The following is a 19,555-nucleotide window of genomic DNA, read 5'->3' as shown; positions in this document are numbered from 1 at the left end:
AGATGAAACTGCGCAAAAGGAACTGCCTCCATTGCTGCTACCATCTTCCCTAGGAAGTGCATGAGGCGCCTCAAGGGGTGTGACTGACCATGAAGGAGAGATTGCACCCCTGTCTGTAGTGAACGCTGTTTGTCCAGCGGAAGCTTCACTATCGCTGAGAGAGTATGAAACTCCATGCCAAGATATGTCAGTGATTGGGCCGGTGTCAGATTTGACTTTGGAAAATTGATGATCCACCCGAAACTCTGGAGAGTCTCCAGAGCAATGTTCAGGCTGTGTTGGCATGCCACTTGAGAGGGTGCCTTGACCAGCAGATCGTCTAAGTAAGGGATCACCGAGTGTCCCTGAGAGTGCAGAACTGCTACTACTGTTGCCATGACCTTGGTGAAGACCCGTGGGGCCGTCGCCAGGCCGAAAGGCAGTGCCACGAACTGAAGGTGTTCGTCCCCTATGGCGAAACGCAGGAAGCGCTGATGCTCTGGTGCAATCGGTACGTGGAGATAAGCATCTTTGATGTCGATTGATGCTAGGAAATCTCCTTAGGACATTGAGGCGATGACGGAGCGGAGCGATTCCATCCGGAACCGCCTGGTTTTTACGTGTTTGTTGAGCAGTTTTAGGTCCAGAACCGGACGGAAGGATCCGTCCTTTTTCGGCACCACGAACAAGTTGGAGTAAAAACCGTGACCCTGTTGCTGAAAAGGAACAGGGATCACCACGCCTTCTGCCTTCAGAGTGCCCACCGCCTGAAGAAGAGCATCGGCTCGCTCGGGGGGCGGAGATGTTCTGAAGAACCGAGTCGGAGGACGAGAACTGAACTCTATCCTGTAACCGTGAGACAGAATGTCTCTCACCCAACGGTCTTTTACCTGTGGCAGCCAGGCGTCGCAAAAGCGGGAGAGCCTGCCACCGACCGAGGATGCGGAGTGAGGAGGCCGAAAGTCATGAGGAGGCCGCTTTGGGAGCGGTTCCTCCGGCGGTCTTTTTAGGACGTGACTTAGACCGCCATGAATCGGAGTTCCTCTGATCCTTCTGAGGCCTTTTGGACGAGGAGAATTGAGACCTGCCCGCGGACCGAAACCTCGATTGTACCTTCCGTTGTTGAGGTCTGTTTGGTTTGGACTGGGGTAAGGATGAGTCCTTTCCCTTGGATTGTTTAATGATTTCATCCAATCGCTCACCAAACAGGCGGTCGCCAGAAAATGGCAAACCGGTTAAGAACTTTTTGGAAGCAGAGTCTGCCTTCCATTCACGTAGCCACATGGCCCTGCGTACTGCCACCGAATTGGCAGATGCTACCGCCGTACGGCTCGCAGAGTCCAGGACAGCATTAATGGCGTAGGACGCAAACGCCGACGCCTGAGAGGTTAAGGACACCACTTGCGGAGCAGACGTACGTGTGACTGCATTAATCTGCGCATGACAAGCTGAGATAGCTTGGAGTGCCCATACGGCTGCGAATGCTGGAGCAAAAGACGCGCCAATAGCTTCATAGATGGATTTCAACCAGATCTCCATCTGTCTGTCAGTGGCATCTTTGAGTGAAGCCCCATCTTCCACTGCAACTATGGATCTAGCCGCCAGTCTGGAGACTGGAGGATCCACCTTGGGACACTGAGCCCAGCCCTTGACAACGTCAGGGGGGAAGGGGTAACGTGTATCCCTAAGGCGCTTGGAAAAACGCTTATCTGGACAAGCTCGGTGTTTCTGGACTGCCTCTCTGAAGTCAGAGTGGTCCAGAAACGTACTCATTGTACGCTTGGGAAACCTGAAACGGAATTTCTCCTGCTGAGAAGCTGACTCCTCAATTGGAGGAGCTGGGGGAGAAATATCCAACATTTGATTGATGGTCGCTATAAGGTCATTCACTATGGCGTCACCATCAGGTGTATCTAGGTTGAGAGCGGCCTCAGGATCAGAATCCTGATCTGCTACCTCAGCTTCATCGTCCAGAGAGTCCTCCTGCTGAGACCCTGAGCAGTGTGATGAAGTCGAGGGAATTTCCCAGCGAGCCCGCTTAGGCGGCCTGGGACTGCGGTCCGTGTCAGAGACCTCATCCTGGAACCTATGAGTCACCCCAGGAGCACTTTGTTGCTCCAAATGAGGGGGGCCTGGGGTCAATGATTCAACAGTGCCCGTGGCCTGAGTTACCGGTCTGTACTGCAAGGCTTCTAGTATCTTAGCAGACCATTTATCCATACTCTCAGAAAGTTTGTCAGCAAATACTGCAAACTCCGTCCCTGTCACCTGGACAGTGGGAGCAGGTGGTTCCACCTGGGCCACCAGTAGCAGAGGCTCCGGCTGAGTAAGTGCCACAGGGGCCGAGCATTGCACACAATGAGGGTCGGTGGAACCTGCCGGTAGTATAGCCGCACATGAGGTACAGGTTGCAAAGTAAGCCTGTGCTTTGGCACCCTTGCTTTTTGCGGACGACATGCTGTTGTCTCCTCTGAGTACAATCCAGGAGGGTATATAGTCAAAAATCAACAGTGCGACCGTCCAGTGTAAATGTATAGCATATATATATATATATATATATATATATATATGTATATATATATATATATATATATATAAGCATATATGTATATATATATATATAAGCATATATGTATATATATATATATATATATATATATATATATATAAGCATATATATATATATATATATATATATATATATAAGCATATATATATATATATATATATATATATATATATATATATATATATATATATATACACACTTCGGCACTCAGTGGGGCCAGCACCTCAGGTGCTGCTTACCAGCCGCTCAAAGCGGTTGTGTGATCACCAGACTCCCTGCCTGGACCTCCCAGAGCCGTGTTGTCTCTCCTCTCCAGCTTCAGATGTGCTGACAGGAATGGCTGCCGGCGTTCTGTGGGGAGGAGGGGGCCGTGGGCGTGCCCTAGAAAGTGCGGGAATCTGGTGCCCCACTGTGCTCAGTGAGGGGGGAGGAGGATACAAAGTATGCTCCAGCCCTCAGCGCTGACGTCCTGTGCAGCGTCCCGCCCTTCCCCTGACTGGCAGGCCTGGGGGCGGGAATATGCGATACTAGGCCGCAAAAGCCGGGGACTAAAGTTATAAGCGCGGCCGGCAAATAAGTGCGGTCGGCGCGGTAGTCCCCGGCGCACTAACACACCCAGCAGCGCTGCAGCGTGTAAAGGCACAAGCGCTCCATGCGCGGTCCCCAAGGGGACACAGAGTACCTCACAGTAGCAGGGCCTTGTCCCTGACAATACCCGGCTCCTGTCCAGCAGATTCCCCAGGGGCTGCGGAGGGAGCACGGTCCCAGTGCCTGGAGACCGATTAGGATCCCACTTCACCCAGAGCCCCTAAGGGATGGGGAAGGAAAACAGCATGTGGCTCCTGCCTATGTACCCGCAATGGGTACCTCAACCTTAACAGCACCGCCGACCAGAGTGGGGTGAGAAGGGAGCATGCTGGGGGCCCTGTTATGGGCCCTCTTTTCTTCCATCCGACATAGTCAGCAGCTGCTGCTGACTAAGATGTGGAGCTATGCGTGGATGTCAGCCTCCTTCGCACAAAGCATAAAAACTGAGGAGCCCGTGATGCACGGGGGGTGTATAGGCAGAAGGGGAGGGGCTTTACACTTTTAAGTGTAATACTTTGTGTGGCCTCCGGAGGCAGAAGCTATATACCCAATTGTCTGGGTCTCCCAATGGAGCGACAAAGAAAATACGGTAGCATCACCAACTGGTGCAAAGAAGAAAAACAAACAAAACAAGTAGGCTAGTCAATAAGGGCTCTGTCCAAAATCATGAATACTATTACTTACCGTCGCTCTTTCTGGCGGTACATATTGAGGCGCTTAATAGTTGCCCGATCCCTCATATTCTGGCCTCCAGCACCCTTTAGACGATCTAAAAAATATAATACATTTACATTTTACAGAAGGTAAAAGGTTTTTAAAAGTCAATAATAAAGACTAGAAGATCATGTAAAAGCATTACATATGTGTAAAATACAGAAATAATGTACACCCAGCCATTATGGCACCGTATCCCTGACGCGGAGCTGGATTACCCCATTAGATCTCCGCCATATAGCAGGACAGAGTACTCTGGCTCTGTAATGCATAACCACATGAGACTCCAGGTGCTGGTTTACAATTTTTGTAACTCCTAAACAAGGGAATAGAGATGCACATTTCCAGCCACCTTTCTGTCTCGACACGCTGCACACAGTGCCTACAACAGTGGCGCGATATCCTACTGGCAGCATGTTACAGCCACATGCTATCAGCTTATACACAAGGACCAGGAGGGCCAGTGCTGGATCCCTGGGCGAAATGATGTTATTAACATTGGATTGTTAGTAAACTGGATAATCCCTTTAAATCAAAGAAATATGGAATAACTCATCATCTGCTATGGTCCCCATAAAAACGACACCAACATCTGCAGAACCCTCCAATAATGGTCAACAGTGAAACTTCTATGGAGGCCTTCCGACTCTCCAACCACCAATATTGTCAAGAGAGAAGGACCCATCATGTTGAGATTCAACGGCCAATCCTAGTGTTTTCATTTCAGATAAACGGCTGCCCGAGGGCTTGACCAAGCGTTCCTTTGTTTGGAGGAGTCAGGAGAGGTAGAGGTCAACAACAGTATTCTTTGGCTAACAACCATCTAGTCTGAATGAGACTGTAGTCTGCAGCACTTTTTGCAAGATCCTCAAGCAGTCTTTTAGAAATCCACAAGGGTTTTTCTCCTGCTAATCGCTGGTGGACGACGTAGTCTTATCGCTCTTTCATCCAACTGGCCTCTACTGCAGCAGAGGTCTTCTAGGCACACACAGGACGGTGAGGAGGTAGAGGACATGGCTGAGCCCTTGAGGCACAGAGGACAGTTATATTTTTCGGTTCTGATGGAATATGGCACAACATAGGATTCAAGAAAATAAGGAGACCATAAGAGAAACTGCAAGGATCACACAGATGTTTTTGTACGCTTAGTGCATCACTAGAGTGAGGGCCTATGGAACGGTGAATATACCATGGAGGCGATCATCATAGTATCAGGCTGAGGCCGGACGATCACACACATAAGAAAAATACATTTTCATTAAAAAAAAAATAACCGCACATTGTTATACATATATTAGATTTGGCAGTAGTATGCCATCCAGTTTTTATATGAAAAAAAATAAAAAGGGGAAAATATCATTTCATATGTTAAAGAGAACCTGACAGCCAAAGCTTGCTGCCAATCCACAGCACAGACGCTGGGGGTATGATCTCAGCCAGGTGTGGCTCAGAGGAAAACATACTCTAATAGCCACCAGGGAACAAGCCACAAGGGGGACTAGTCAGACAGGAGGGTCCCCGGCCACTGCCAATGACTGACCGGTCTCCCCCCTATACGCGCACACAAGGAGAAACCATCAGTGAAGGGGAGCAGATGGGAAGAAGCCACCTAGGACCGGCTAATCATGCGTGTGGCTCGCTCTCCGGCAGCCTTTAAGGCATGATTGTTTTAACTGCTAAACACGCCTGGCAGAAATGATACAGCCAGTGTCTGATCCATGCTGCCCGTGCTCCGGACACCAAGGGTCAGTCAGTGCATCACTGACCAAAGCACAGGAAAGTGGGAATCCTGCCACACTCCTTTCCCAACCCATTGGGTACTGAACGCATGAACAGGGCCTCCACAATAGTAAAGAAACATGAAGGGACAGGACCAATGATCACGCGGCCCTCACACAGAAGGATGGGTCCACTCCTAAACCTTCACCTATGGGAGGGTGGCACACTAAGCAAGATCAGGCCACGCTCTAGCCTGTACCCAAATACTGCCCTCTATGTGCACCGAAGAGCTCCAGGAATGAGCCCGATGATGCATCTCAGACCATGCTCAGAAAACTAGCTCAGCTTTCCAGATTTGAGGATCAGATCTCCAATCTTCCAAGAGCCCTCACTTGGCAATGGCAGGTATGATGGTACAGTTGACCTATTCCTGGGCACTGGCAGCTATGATGGCACGGCTGCGCTAATCCTGGGCACTGGCAGCTATGATGGCACGGCTGCGCTAATCCTGGGCAGTGGCAGCTATGATGGCACGGCTGCGCTAATCCTGGGCAGTGGCAGCTATGATGGCACGGCTGACCTAATCCTCCGCACTGGCAGCTATGATGGCACGGCTGACCTAATCCTGGGCACTGGCAGCTATGATGGTACAGCTGACCTAATCCTGGGCACTGGGAGCTATGATGGCACGGCTGACCTAATCCTCCGCACTGGCAGCTATGATGGCACAGCTGACCTAATCCCGGGCACTGGCAGCTATGATGGCACAGCTGACCTAATCCTGGGCACTGGCAGCTATGATGGCACAGCTGACCTAATCCTGGGCACTGGCAGCTATCATGGTACAGCTGACCTAATCCTGGGCACTGGCAGCTATCATGGTACAGCTGACCTAATCCTGGGCACTGGCAGCTATGATGGTACAGCTGACCTAATCCCGGGCACTGGCAGCTATCATGGTACAGCTGACCTAATCCTGGGCACCGGCAGCTATGATGGTACAGCTGACCTAATCCTGGGCACTGGCAGCTATGATGGTACAGCTGACCTATTCCTGGGCACCGGCAGCTATGATGGCACCGCTGACCTAATCCTGGGCACTGGCAGATATGATGGCACCGATGACCTAATCCCGGGCACTGGCAGATATGATGGCACCGATGACCTAATCCTGGGCACTGGCAGCTATGATGGCACGGCTGACCTAATCCTGGGCACTGGCAGATATGATGGTACAGCTGACCTATTCCTGGGCACTGGCAACTATGATGGCACGGCTGCGCTAATCCTCCGCACTGGCAGCTATGATGGCACGGCTGACCTAATCCTGGGCACTGGCAGCTATGATGGTACAGCTGACCTAATCCTGGGCACTGGCAGCTATGATGGTACAGCTGACCTAATCCCGGGCACTGGCAGCTATGATGGTACAGCTGACCTAATCCTGGGCACTGGCAGCTATGATGGTACAGCTGACCTAATCCTGGGCACTGGCAGCTATGATGGCATGGCTGACCTAATCCTGGGCACTGGCAGCTATGATGGCACGGCTGACCTAATCCTGGGCACTGGCAGCTATGATGGCACGGCGTCTCTAATCCTGGGCACTGGCAGCTATGATGGCACGGCTTCTCTAATCCTAGGCACTGGCAGCTATGATGGCAGGGCTTCTCTAATCCTAGGCACTGGCAGCTATGATGGCACGGCGTCTCTAATCCTGGGCACTGGCAGCTATGATGGCACGGCTGACCTAATCCTGGGCACTGGCAGCTATGATGGCACGGCGTCTCTAATCCTGGGCACTGGCAGCTATGATGGCACGGCTGACCTAATCCTGGGCACTGGCAGCTATGATGGCACGGCTGACCTAATCCTGGGCATTGGCAGCTATGATGGCACGGCTGACCTAATCCTCCGCACTGGTAACAGGACACCCTATCATGTCCTAATCATCAGAAGGCCATAGTGATTCACATTTTATGGGGAAACCCATTATAAATCATTGTGCCATCACAGCCCATTACTGCTGTCACCCAGCTTTTCCAAGACGGTGAATGGCACATCTGCCCTCCCTTCTCCAGCTGTGACAACACACCTCCTGACACTGTGGCTGGGCATGCGGGGAGGTTTATACAGCAGCTCATAAAGCTAGAACTATATAGGCTTAGGCTATGTATAGGGGGACATAGTGATGTGAAGCACAGGAGTACACACTAGCCCCACATGGACGGCCGCCACTTCCGCTGTCTCTACTGTACACACCTGGGTTAGTGCTGGAGGAGGACGGGTTAATGGTGTTCCGTCCCTTGAATCGTGGTTTCACCATCTTTGCGGTTTGTCCCGGTCCCGGTCTCGGACCTGTGTTACAGAAGACGGAAGAAACGGCCTAGGTTGGTAACAGGCCGCAGTAAAGGGCTGGAGGAGGCGCAAAGCATGGAGGGTAAAGCCTAGTACCGACACACGTGTTTAGCGTGAGTTTCCGGCCGCCATCTTTGATATGGGCAGTTCTGCCCTTACATATATCATACAGTGTAGCTGCTCATGTACTGAGTATTTTACGATCACGTGTATTTATTACAAGGTGATAACATGTTCCCTAAACTCTCCAGGCACGTGATCAGACCGAGGCTCACATGGTACCAAAACTTTCTTCTTTTAACAGACCTCACTAGGCACTGGGGAAGCTTTATCAAAATGCATGGAAAAGTAACTGCCCATAGCAACCAATCAAATGCATCCTCTCATTTTTTTTTAGTATAAGCTGATTGGTTACTATTTGCTTTAGGTGTGATCATTTTTATTTCAGTGGATTCCTGGCTGCTGGCAATGAGATCCCATTTCATGGGGAAGTGTGATAAAATGTCCGCTGCTCGCCATGATCCTCTATAGAGGTGATCAGCCCTGATTTTATAAACCATATAAATTATTCACACATAGAAGTGCCAGCAGAGGTGGGCATATGTTAATATTCTAGAGCAGGGTGCAGAACCTGCGGACCAGGGGCCACACGTGCCCATGATGCCATCTCTGAGATAGGCGCACTCTTCTGCTCAGCCTGGCTCCTTTTTTTCTGGAGTGCTAATCCGGGGAGCAGAGAATCCTCTGTGTCTACAATAGTGGAAGCTCCAGGCATGGAATCCCCGTATATGACATGTATATGTAGCGCCCCTGAAGCCATCAGGGAGCTACATGGTACTGCATCCCCACCAGGATGCAGGGCCTACCCCCTAGGGACCAAGAAGACCAGTGCCGGTAACAACCCAACACTCCAGATAATCCCGGATTTTCCCCAAATCCCCCATAGACTGATACCAGGCTAGGGTTGGACCAATGGATGGCTGCCTATAGGTGGAGCCAATCCAGTCCACTAGACGAACAGGTGGGAGGGGCAGAGAGTAGACAGAGAGTCAGTGAGTCGGTGACAGGGAGAGAGGAAGGACTGTCAAGAGTGTAACAGTGACCTGAGGGCCCAGGCGGTTAGTTACCAGTGGAGTACGGTGGAGTGCTCCTGGATCTACGCACCAACGGGATACAGAATCCTAGGTCAGGCAAACTCTCCAGGCAGACCTGATGAAATCTACAAAGTGAGGGGAACCATCAAGGACCTCACTGACCTTGAAGTTCGGGACTCAGTAGCAACGGGAGAACCGGGGACAGGACCAGAGACTCCAACCCCACAGGGTTCACACTACCATCATAAGGACTGCTGTTAAGAAACTACCAGGAGGGGACCCCTAGCCGCTCCAAGCCACGGGGACACACCAGCCAAAGACATGTGCAGGGGAAAAAAGCCACCAGGTCACTAAACCGGCACTGGGACAAAGTGGACCTGCGGTTGAGACCAGCCGGCATCGGGTGAAATCCCCATAGCCGCAACCCGCAAGTGGCGTCATGTGTGAACTTTATTCAAAATCCCCTGTAAATATCCCCCTTTTAAAAATCACCCAGGGCACGGAACCGGGCAACGGCCACCAAAGTGACATTCCCCAGTTATACACCGGGAACTGACTACCCCATAACTCTGGGCGACACAGCTTGTTCCTGGCGTCATGAACAGGATTGTACTAGATCCGGTTATACCGGGTGACGTGTGCCTTAAAGACTGTGTTTCATGGACTGGTTTTACTGCTTGAAAAACCGCCGCTATTTTGGTGTACTAAGTAACTGCGCCTCAGTAATGAAGAAGGCGCGAAAAGAACCCCCGCCCACGGCTCCTGTAAACGCGGGCAGAAGGGGGCAGTAACCTGACCCGGAAGTTCCCGAAGTGCTCGAGTCCCGCAAGAAAGTGGCAAAGAAAAAGAAACCCAAGGGAATGCGCCATGGAACCAGTTAATCCTAAGCATGCGCGGAGGGACGAGGATGAGCAGGTCGTACCAGTCCCCACCACCTTAGAACCGGAAGAGTCGGATTTATCTTCTAGTACCCTGGAGGCTGGGTGTGTCCCACGTACGGGGTGTAATAGCTTCTGTGCTGTCCTCACGATTCAGTCCCTGCCTGAGGTCCTGGAGCTGATGCAAGATGAGGAGCCTGTTGCCCCCCAAGCTGCATCCCACTACCAACTTACTGTCGATGCAGCAAACAGGGACACTCTGCTTGTGTGTTTCCGGTGGATGCTCGGAGCCCCGGAGCCGAGATAGGTTCCCAGATGCATCCCAGATGCAACCCTATGTGCCAGCAGAGATCGTTGGAGAATAACCAGCTCCCGCTCCCACTTCAGCACCAAGTCCCCAGCTGCCACCAGGAGGCAGTGCAGGTGCACGAGACCAGTGTACTGAGTGCTGATCCCAGGAGGCCAATTGAACCAGATGGCCTCTTTCCAACACCCTGGTATCTAACACCTGCTAAGTTACCAGATCTTAATTTTTTTCTTTTTGTTGACAAGTTCCAGTTTGAATATGGGAAATAAGAAACATTAAAGATGTTGCATTAACCAGTCGCAAAGTTGATAAAAATGGACCCCGACTACAGGACTGGCAGCAATCAAAAACTTTAGGCTGCTTTCACACTACGTTTTTTAACATGCGTCATGAACGTTTTTTTGCTGCAAAAGTGGATCCTGCTTTTACAGCAAAAAAACGCATGCAAACGCATGTGTTATTTTGCAGGATCCGGTTACTTTAAGTTTTTGGGCGGGCATTGGAGTCATGTGATCGGGAGTGAGGGGAACTGAACGTGAAAGACTGGGAGCCGGCTTCTGACAGCTGTGAAGGCTCGTAACCAAGGTAAACATCGGGTAACTTGCTTGGATACCCGATATTTACATTGGTTACGAGCGTCTGCAGCTGCTAGGAGCCGGTTCCCTGCACACGTAACCAAGATAAACATCGGGTAACTAAGACTGCGGTTACCCGATGTTTACCTTGGTTACGAGCGTCCTCCGCTCTCAGGCGGGGGAGAGTGGAGAGAGAGGGAGGGGGAGAGAGGGAGGTGGAAAGAGAGGGAGGGGGAGGTGGAGAGAAGGACTGATCACGCCAGGCTGGTTTCTGTGCATACTCAGTAGAGCAAGCAGGATCCTGTCTATCAGCATGCCAGCGTTCACATGCGTTTCCATGCTGTTTAGTCAGGATCCAGCAATTTTCAGTATTTGGACGCAGCTCAAAAACGCTACAAGTAGCGTTTTTGAAAAAAGTTAAAAAACTGCAAGTCGCTGGATCCTCACTATAACACACGCAAACGCAGGTGAACGCATGTTGACGCGAGTCCATTGCAAATGCATTGAAATGAAAAAGCATTTGCACTGGATCCATTTTTGCATTAAAAAAACGTTCATGACGGATGTTAAAAAAACGTAGTGTGAAAGCAGCCTTACTTGTAAATAGTTCCACCAGTTGTGCCTAACCAGAGTACAACCAGTGGACCCTGTTTAACATCACCACCAAGGAGAGGTCGGGTGCAGGAAAGGTCTTTGGCAGAGGCGGCCGAGACCTGGTCACCAGAGAAACCTGTGATCTGCCTCCTAGAGGGTTTTGGGACCAGGACTTTTGGTTGGTGGGTGAAGGGAAAGGGGTACTACAGGTGGAAACGTTAACCCCTTCAGCCCCCGGGCACTTTCCGTTTTTGCCTTTTTGTTTTTTGCTCCCCTTCTTCCGAGAGGCGTAACTTTTTTATTTTTTCATCAATCTTGCCATATGAGGGCTTGTTTTTTGCGGGACGAGTTGTACTTTTAAATGAAACCATAAGTTTTACCATATAGTGTACTGGAAAACGGCAAAAAAATTCCAAGTGCGGAAAAATTGCAAAAAAAAGTGTGATCGTACAATAGTTTTTGGGATATTTTATTCACTGTGTTCACTATATGGTAAAACTGATGTATCTATGTGATGCCTCAGGTCGGTGCGAGTTTGTAGACACCAAACATGTATAGGTTTACTTGTATCTAAGGGGTTAAAAAATTCAAAAGCTTGTCCAAAAAAAGTGGCGCACGTTTTGCGCCATTTTCCAAAACCCTCAGGATCTGAGGCTCAGTGATGGCTTATTTTTTGCATCTCGACCTGACCTTTTTTTACCATTTTTGCGCAGATGCTACGTTTTGATCGCCTGTTATTGCATTTTGCGCAAAAGTTGCGGCGACCAAAAAACGTAATTTTGGCGTTTGGAATTTTTTTGCCGCTACGCCGTTTACTGATCAGATTCATTGATTTTATATTTTGATAGATCGGGCATTTCTGAACGTGGCGATACCAAATATGTGTGTATTTTTTATTTTTTTAACCCTTTAATTGTCAATGGGATGAAAGGGGGGTGATTTGAACTTTTAGGTTTTTTTATTTTTTTTTAATTTTTTAAAACTTTTTTTTTACTTTTTTTTTTTTTTATTTTACTAGTCCCCCTAGGGGGCTATAGCGATCAGCAATCCGATCGCTTTGCACTATCTGCAGATCTCAGCTACAGAGCTGAGAACTGCAGATTTGCTGCATCACTTTCAATGCCGGCTGTATTCCGGCATTGAGTGGAAGTGAGTCATGTTAGCTACAGGCGTCGTCACATGACCCTGTGCTACCATGGCAACCGCCGAAAGTCACGTGATCATGTAACGTGACTTCCGGTGGGGGCGGGGTAAGTGACCTGATAAAATCTGCACAGTGAGGGGACCATCAAGGACCTCACTGACCTTGAAGTTCGAGAAACAGTAGCAACGGGAGAACCGGGGACAGGACCAGAGACTCCAACCCCACAGGGTTCACGCTACCATCATACAGAGTGCTGTTAAGAAACTACCAGGAGGGGACCCCCAGCCACTCCAAGCCACGGGAACCAACCAACCAAAGACAGGTGCAGGGGAAAAAAGCCACCAGGTCACTAAACCAGCACTGAGACTAAGGTGACCTGCGGTTAAGACCAGCCGGTCTCGAGTGACCAGTTTTCAGCTTACTGTGAATAAAGGAACCAGTTACACTGCAACTCCTTGTGTGGCCTACCTTCTTTCAACACCCATCTAGATCACCTATCCTCTGGGGCCCAGCCCTGCTTGTGGAGGGCCTAACCTCCAGGCTGCCACTAACACCAGCCCTAGTAGTGAAAACTGTGCAGCGGCGGCTCCATCCTCATAGCTGCAAAACCGCAAGTGGCATCACGTGTGAACTTTATTCAGCAATCCCCTGTAAATGTCCCCCCCTTTTAAAAAGCACCCTGGGCAAGGAACCGGGCAACGGCCACCAAAGTGACATTCCCCAGTTATACACCGCCCGGGACCGAGTACCCCATAATCCTGGGCGATACATATAGCACCGGCAATACATACCTAGAATCTATCCACGCCATTACATCTTATGCCGCCCTGGTACAATCACAACATTTGCCACTCAGACCAAAAAGCTGGGCACCTGTGCTCTAGAGCTCGATGGATGATTTAAAAACAATTGGGGGTCAACCTGCTCTTTTTTACTTGTTGTGGTCTTGTGTTTCTGTTTTTTAGGCTATGTGCGCACTAGGCCGTTTTACCCGTGGATTTACCCGCGGATTTGCTGCGGAAATTTCTTGAGAAATGTCTGCAATCTTTGTGCAGACATTTCCCAGCAAATCCTATGAGAAAAAAAAATAGCTGTGCGCACGCTGCAGATTTTTCTCAAGAAATTTCCTTGAGAAGATTTTCTTGAGAAAATTTCTTGAGAAAATGAGCATGTCAATTCTTTTCCGCAGGTACCTGCGGATTTCTGCAGTACAGCCTGCAAAATCCGCAGGGAAAAACCTGCGGGAAAATCGCGGCAAATTCGCGGCTAATCCGCATGCGGATTTACCGCGAATTTGGTGCGGATTTTTTCCGGAGGTCCAGAAATCTTCCACTCCCAGAAGTTTCTCAAGAAATTTTCTTGAGAAACTTCACATTTCTAGTGCGCACAAAGCCTTAAATCTAATTTTGCAAAAATAACTGTAAAAGCCCCACTATGTTAACTCGTGAATGGCTGACTAATGTAAATAGGGAACTCACAACGTTGGGGTAGATAAGGGTTGGGGGAAGTTTGAATTAATGATTTCTCTCAGATAGTTCCAGGAATCAGAGCAGAAAGCATCAGGAATTAGGCAAACCTGCCCAATAGTGGGTATTCCTGAGTAGGTGGCAATAACAGTAGTCCGGGGCTGCTAGTCATTTCACTGTTCCCCTGCACACTCAATAAGCAGTTGTATCACCTGTAGGGGTATGTGCACACCTTGTCTTTGAGACACTGATGTACCCGTATTATTTTTGAAGCAGAAGATGCCTAAAACACAACTGGTGGTTTCCTTTAGGCTCTGTTCCCACATGTTGTAGAATTTCTGCACCTATTATGTAAATTGTTACTTTAGTTTTTTTAAGTGTGGTTTCATTGCATTATTGAATGCGTTTTTTTTGCCTCTTTTTGGTATGTCATTGTGGCGCCCTGGACAAGCCAGGGGCCACAGAGAACAACACCACCACACCCCACACTCCCGGTCAGGCACACCGAAGTCTGACACAAACCCTTGTTGCCTTCCTCCAGGGGCTGATGTCAGGCAAATGCTGCAGACAGACCTGATTAAAATCTGCACAGTGAGGGGACCATCAAGGACCTCACTGACCTTGAAGTTCGGGAAACAGTAGCAACGGGAGAACCGGGGACAGGACCAAAGACTCCAACCCCACAGGGTTCACGCTACCATCATACGGAGTGCTGTTAAGAAACTACCAGGAGGGGACCCCCAGCCGCTCCAAGCCACGGGAACCAACCAACCAAAGACAGGTGCAGGGGAAAAAAGCCACCAGGTCACTAAACCAGCACTGAGACTAAGGTGACCTACAGTTAAGACCAGCCGATCTCGAGTGACCAGTTTTCAGCTTACTGTGAATAAAGGAACCAGTTACACTGCAACCCCTTGTGTGGCCTACCTTCTTTCAACACCCATCTAGATCACCTATCCTCTGGGGCCCAGCCCTGCTTGTGGAGGGCCTAACCTCCAGGCTGCCACTAACACCAGCCCTAGTAGTGAAAACTGTGCAGCGGCGGCTCCATCCCCATAGCTGCAAAACCGCAAGTTGGATCACGTGTGAACTTTATTCAACAATCCCCTGTAAATGTCCCCCCCTTTTAAAAAGCACCCAGGGCAAGGAACCGGGCAACGGCCACCAAAGTGACATTCCCCAGTTATACACCGCCCGGGACCGAGTACCCCATAACCCTGGGCGATGCATATACAGTTAGGTCCAGAAATATTTGGACAGTGACACAAGTTTTGTTATTTTAGCTGTTTACAAAAACATGTTCAGAAATATAATTATATATATAATATGGGCTGAAAGTGCACACTCCCAGCTGCAATTTGAGAGTTTTCACATCCAAATCGGAGAAAGGGTTTAGGAATCATAGCTCTGTAATGCATAGCCTCCTCTTTTTCAAGGGACCAAAAGTAATTGGACAAGCGACTCTAAGGGCTGCAATTAACTCTGAAGGCGCCTCCCTCGTTAACCTGTAATCAATGAAGTAGTTAAAAGGTCTGGGGTTGATTACAGGTGTGTGGTTTTGCATTTGGAAGCTGTTGCTGTGACCAGACAACATGCGGTCTAAGGAACTCTCAATTGAGGTGAAGCAGAACATCCTGAGGCTGAAAATAAAAGAAAAAATCCATCAGAGAGATAGCAGACATGCTTGGAGTAGCAAAATCAACAGTCGGGTACATTCTGAGAAAAAAGGAATTGACTGGTGAGCTTGGGAACTCAAAAAGGCCTGGGCGTCCACGGATGACAACAGTGGTGGATGATCGCCGCATACTTTCTTTGGTGAAGAAGAACCCGTTCACAACATCAACTGAAGTCCAGAACACTCTCAGTGAAGTAGGTGTATCTGTCTCTAAGTCAACAGTAAAGAGAAGACTCCATGAAAGTAAATACAAAGGGTTCACATCTAGATGCAAACCATTCATCAATTCCAAAAATAGACAGGCCAGAGTTAAATTTGCTGAAAAACACCTTATGAAGCCAGCTCAGTTCTGGAAAAGTATTCTATGGACAGATGAGACAAAGATCAACCTGTACCAGAATGATAGGAAGAAAAAAGTTTGGAGAAGAAAGGGAACGGCACATGATCCAAGGCACACCACATCCTCTGTAAAACATGGTGGAGGCAACGTGATGGCATGTGCATGCATGGCTTTCAATGGCACTGGGTCACTTGTGTTTATTGATGACATAACAGCAGACAAGAGTAGCCGGATGAATTCTGAAGTGTACCGGGATATACTTTCAGCCCAGATTCAGCCAAATGCCGCAAAGTTGATCGGACGGCGCTTCATAGTACAGATGGACAATGACCCCAAGCATACAGCCAAAGCTACCCAGGAGTTCATGAGTGCAAAAAAAATGAACAGTCTGCAATGGCCAAGTCAATCACCAGATCTTAACCCAATTGAGCATGCATTTCACTTGCTCAAATCCAGACTTAAGACGGAAAGACCCACAAACAAGCAAGACCTGAAGGCTGCGGCTGTAAAGACCTGGCAAAGCATTAAGAAGGAGGAAACCCAGCGTTTGGTGATGTCCATGGGTTCCAGACTTAAGGCAGTGATTGCCTCCAAAGGATTCGCAACAAAATATTGAAAATAAAAATATTTTGTTTGGGTTTGGTTTATTTGTCCAATTACTTTTGACCTCCTAAAATGTGGAGTGTTTGTAAAGAAATGTGTACAATTCCTTCAATTTCTATCAGATATTTTTGTTCAAACCTTCAAATTAAACATTACAATCTGCACTTGAATTCTATTGTAGAGGTTTCATTTCAAATCCAATGTGGTGGCATGCAGAGCCCAACTCGCGAAAATTGTGTCACTGTCCAAATATTTCTGGACCTTACTGTAGCACCGGCAATACATACCTAGAATCTGTCCACGCCATTACATCTTATGCCGCCCTGGTACAATCACAACATTTGCCACTCAGACCAAAAAGCTGGGCACCTGTGCTCTAGAGCTCGATGGATGATTTAAAAACAATTGGGGGTCAACCTGCTCTTTTTTACTTGTTGTGGTCTTGTGTTTCTGTTTTTTAGGCTATGTGCGCACTAGGCCGTTTTACCCGTGGATTTACCCGCGGATTTGCTGCGGAAATTTCTTGAGAAATGTCTGCAATCTTTGTGCAGACATTTCCCAGCAAATCCTATGAGAAAAAAAAATAGCTGTGCGCACGCTGCAGATTTTTCTCAAGAAATTTCCTTGAGAAGATTTTCTTGAGAAAATTTCTTGAGAAAATGAGCATGTCAATTCTTTTCCGCAGGTACCTGCGGATTTCTGCAGTACAGCCTGCAAAATCCGCAGTGAACAACCTGCGGGAAAATCGCGGCAAATTCACGGCTAATCCGCGGCAAATCCACATGCGGATTTACCGCGAATTTGGTGCGGATTTTTTCCGGAGGTCCAGAAATCTTCCACTCCCAGAAGTTTCTCAAGAAATTTTTTTAGGGGTATGTGCACACCATGTCTTTGAGACACTGATGTACCCGTATTATTTTTGAAGCAGAAGATGCCTAAAACACAACTGGTGGTTTCCTTTAGGCTCCGTTCCCACATGTTGTAGAATTTCTGCACCTATTATGTATATTGTTACTTTAGTTTTTTTAAGTGTGGTTTCATTGCATTATTGACTGCGGTTTTTTGCCTCTTTTTGGTATGTCATTGTGGCGCCCTGGACAAGCCAGGGGCCACAGAGAACAACACCACCACACCCCACACTCCCGGTCAGGCACACCGAAGTCAGACACAAACCCTTGTTGCCTTCCTCCAGGAGCTGATGTCCACACCAGGGGGGTGGGCCAGGCGGTTGGCCCCGCCCACCGAGGAGTTCACAGTCCTGGAGGCGGGAAAAGCAGACAGATTAGTTTTGGAGGTGAAAGTGGAAGGAAGGAAAGTGGTAGTGGAGCAACTAACTGACAGCATCCGGGTGTGTGGCCCGGGCGGTACAGCAAGGTTGGCAGACGGTGGTGACCGTCTGCAGGAGTGGCCTATCGGCGTCTACCGTAAGGACCGTGGACGGGCGGTGGCCCGGCGGTACCGGACCGGTACACAAAGAGAAGTCAGCACCATCTGGCAGGGGCTTACGGACCCCGGCAAGGCTAGGAATCGCCGTGAATTTGCCAAATCCGTCAGCGAAGGGAACCTCCTGGGTTTCCCAGCAGCCAAGTCCCGACAGAAGGCAACAGTCCAACCGTGAGAGGGAAGCACAGCCACCACCAAGGCTACCGTTCCCAGGGCCAGAGCCTGCAGGCAAAAGGGGCACCTCCCGCCCATATCCAAGCTGGGGAACGGGTTACCAGTGGGAACCCATTGGAACCGTTTACCGTACATAGGTGCAGGGAAAGGCAGTCACCATCAACCTGCCGGGAGAAACAACACCGCAGCCGTCTGTGGGACCCATCCATCCAGCCGTGTGTTTTACGGAGAACTGTGTCCTCATCATTGGCTGAGTGAGTACCACCGTGCCGTGCGGCACAGCGCTGCCCCCGCGACCCTGCACCTCACCAGGCCCCGTAACCCGCCTGCCATCCATCCCTACACCATCACCGGGCCCCGGGACAACCAACCCCCTACCCATGGAGGGGAGAACTAACATCAAAGCTGCTCCCTGTCACCGCTCCCGGGATCCCCGTCCAGAGCAGCGGTGGTGTCACCAACTTCACCACAACCGTGGGTGGCGTCACGGACAATAACCAAATCCCCACAATCAATCCCCACCCTTTTCACTCACGGGCGAGGAACGCCGCTCGAGTCCCCGGGATCCGGCCCACCGCTCGAGCCACCACAGAGCAGCGGCAGCAGCAGCCGGACCCGAGCAGTGGGAGAGCGCAGCGTCCCCTCCTCCGCCCGCGACATCATGTTTTAGATAAAGCTGCTTTGTTTTAATACTCCTTGGTATTTGGCTTTGACAAAGCTTTATTGATTTACTTATGTGTGGATTACATGAGTTTTTTATGCGTTTCTGCAGCGGAAATGCAATAACAGCGCATGTGCATTTTTTTTCCTGTGGATTTCACATATTGAGTGCAAGTCATAAGGCCACTTTACACACAGAGATAAATCTGTGGCAGATCTGTGGTAGATCTGTGGTTGCAGTGAAATTGTGGACAATCAGTGCCAGGTTTGTGGCTGTGTACAAATGGAACAATATGTCCATGATTGCACTGCAACCACAGATCTGCCAAAGATTTATCTCTGTGTGTAAAGTGGCCTTAAGAGAAAAATCTGCCTATAAAACGTAACGTACTAGCAAGAGAAGTTGACATGTTCCACTGTTGCCTGACCTGTAAGGCGCTTCATTTTTGACACAGCAAAAATACGCAGTGACAAAAACTCACAAAAAAATCATTGTGATCACACAGCCTTAGGCTCGTTTCACACGTCAGTGAAAAACACAGACATTTTTCACTGGCGTGTAAAACACGCACATGTCCCTGCGTGTGCCGAAAATCACAGCACACGTGGGTTGTCTAAGTGCAATCCGAGCTCCGTTCTCCGTGGCCCGTGATTGCACTTAGAGATTAACTCACC

The 19,555-nt window shown here is 49.3% G+C and overlaps 1 protein-coding gene across 1 annotated transcript in view; it reads right to left on the bottom strand.

Moving 5' to 3' along the window:
- The window catches only part of GNL2 (G protein nucleolar 2), a 153,660-nt gene extending 145,659 nt beyond the window's left edge, over window positions 1-8,001 (bottom strand). Inside the window, exons 1-2 of the mRNA XM_075336053.1 lie at window positions 7,832-8,001; window positions 3,821-3,905 (exon numbers count right to left, since the gene is read on the bottom strand). Coding sequence (XP_075192168.1) covers window positions 3,821-3,905; window positions 7,832-7,895 — 149 coding nt within the window. The 5' untranslated portion in view covers window positions 7,896-8,001. The remainder of the gene's footprint in view (window positions 1-3,820; window positions 3,906-7,831) is intronic.
- Window positions 8,002-19,555: the final 11,554 nt, after the last annotated feature.

The sequence above is a fragment of the Anomaloglossus baeobatrachus genome, chromosome 2 (genome assembly GCF_048569485.1).
Source record: "Anomaloglossus baeobatrachus isolate aAnoBae1 chromosome 2, aAnoBae1.hap1, whole genome shotgun sequence".
Classification (NCBI taxonomy): Eukaryota; Metazoa; Chordata; class Amphibia; order Anura; family Aromobatidae; genus Anomaloglossus; species Anomaloglossus baeobatrachus.
The sequence above is the reverse complement of the archived record's forward strand: the minus strand, read 5'-3'. Positions and strand labels throughout refer to the sequence as shown.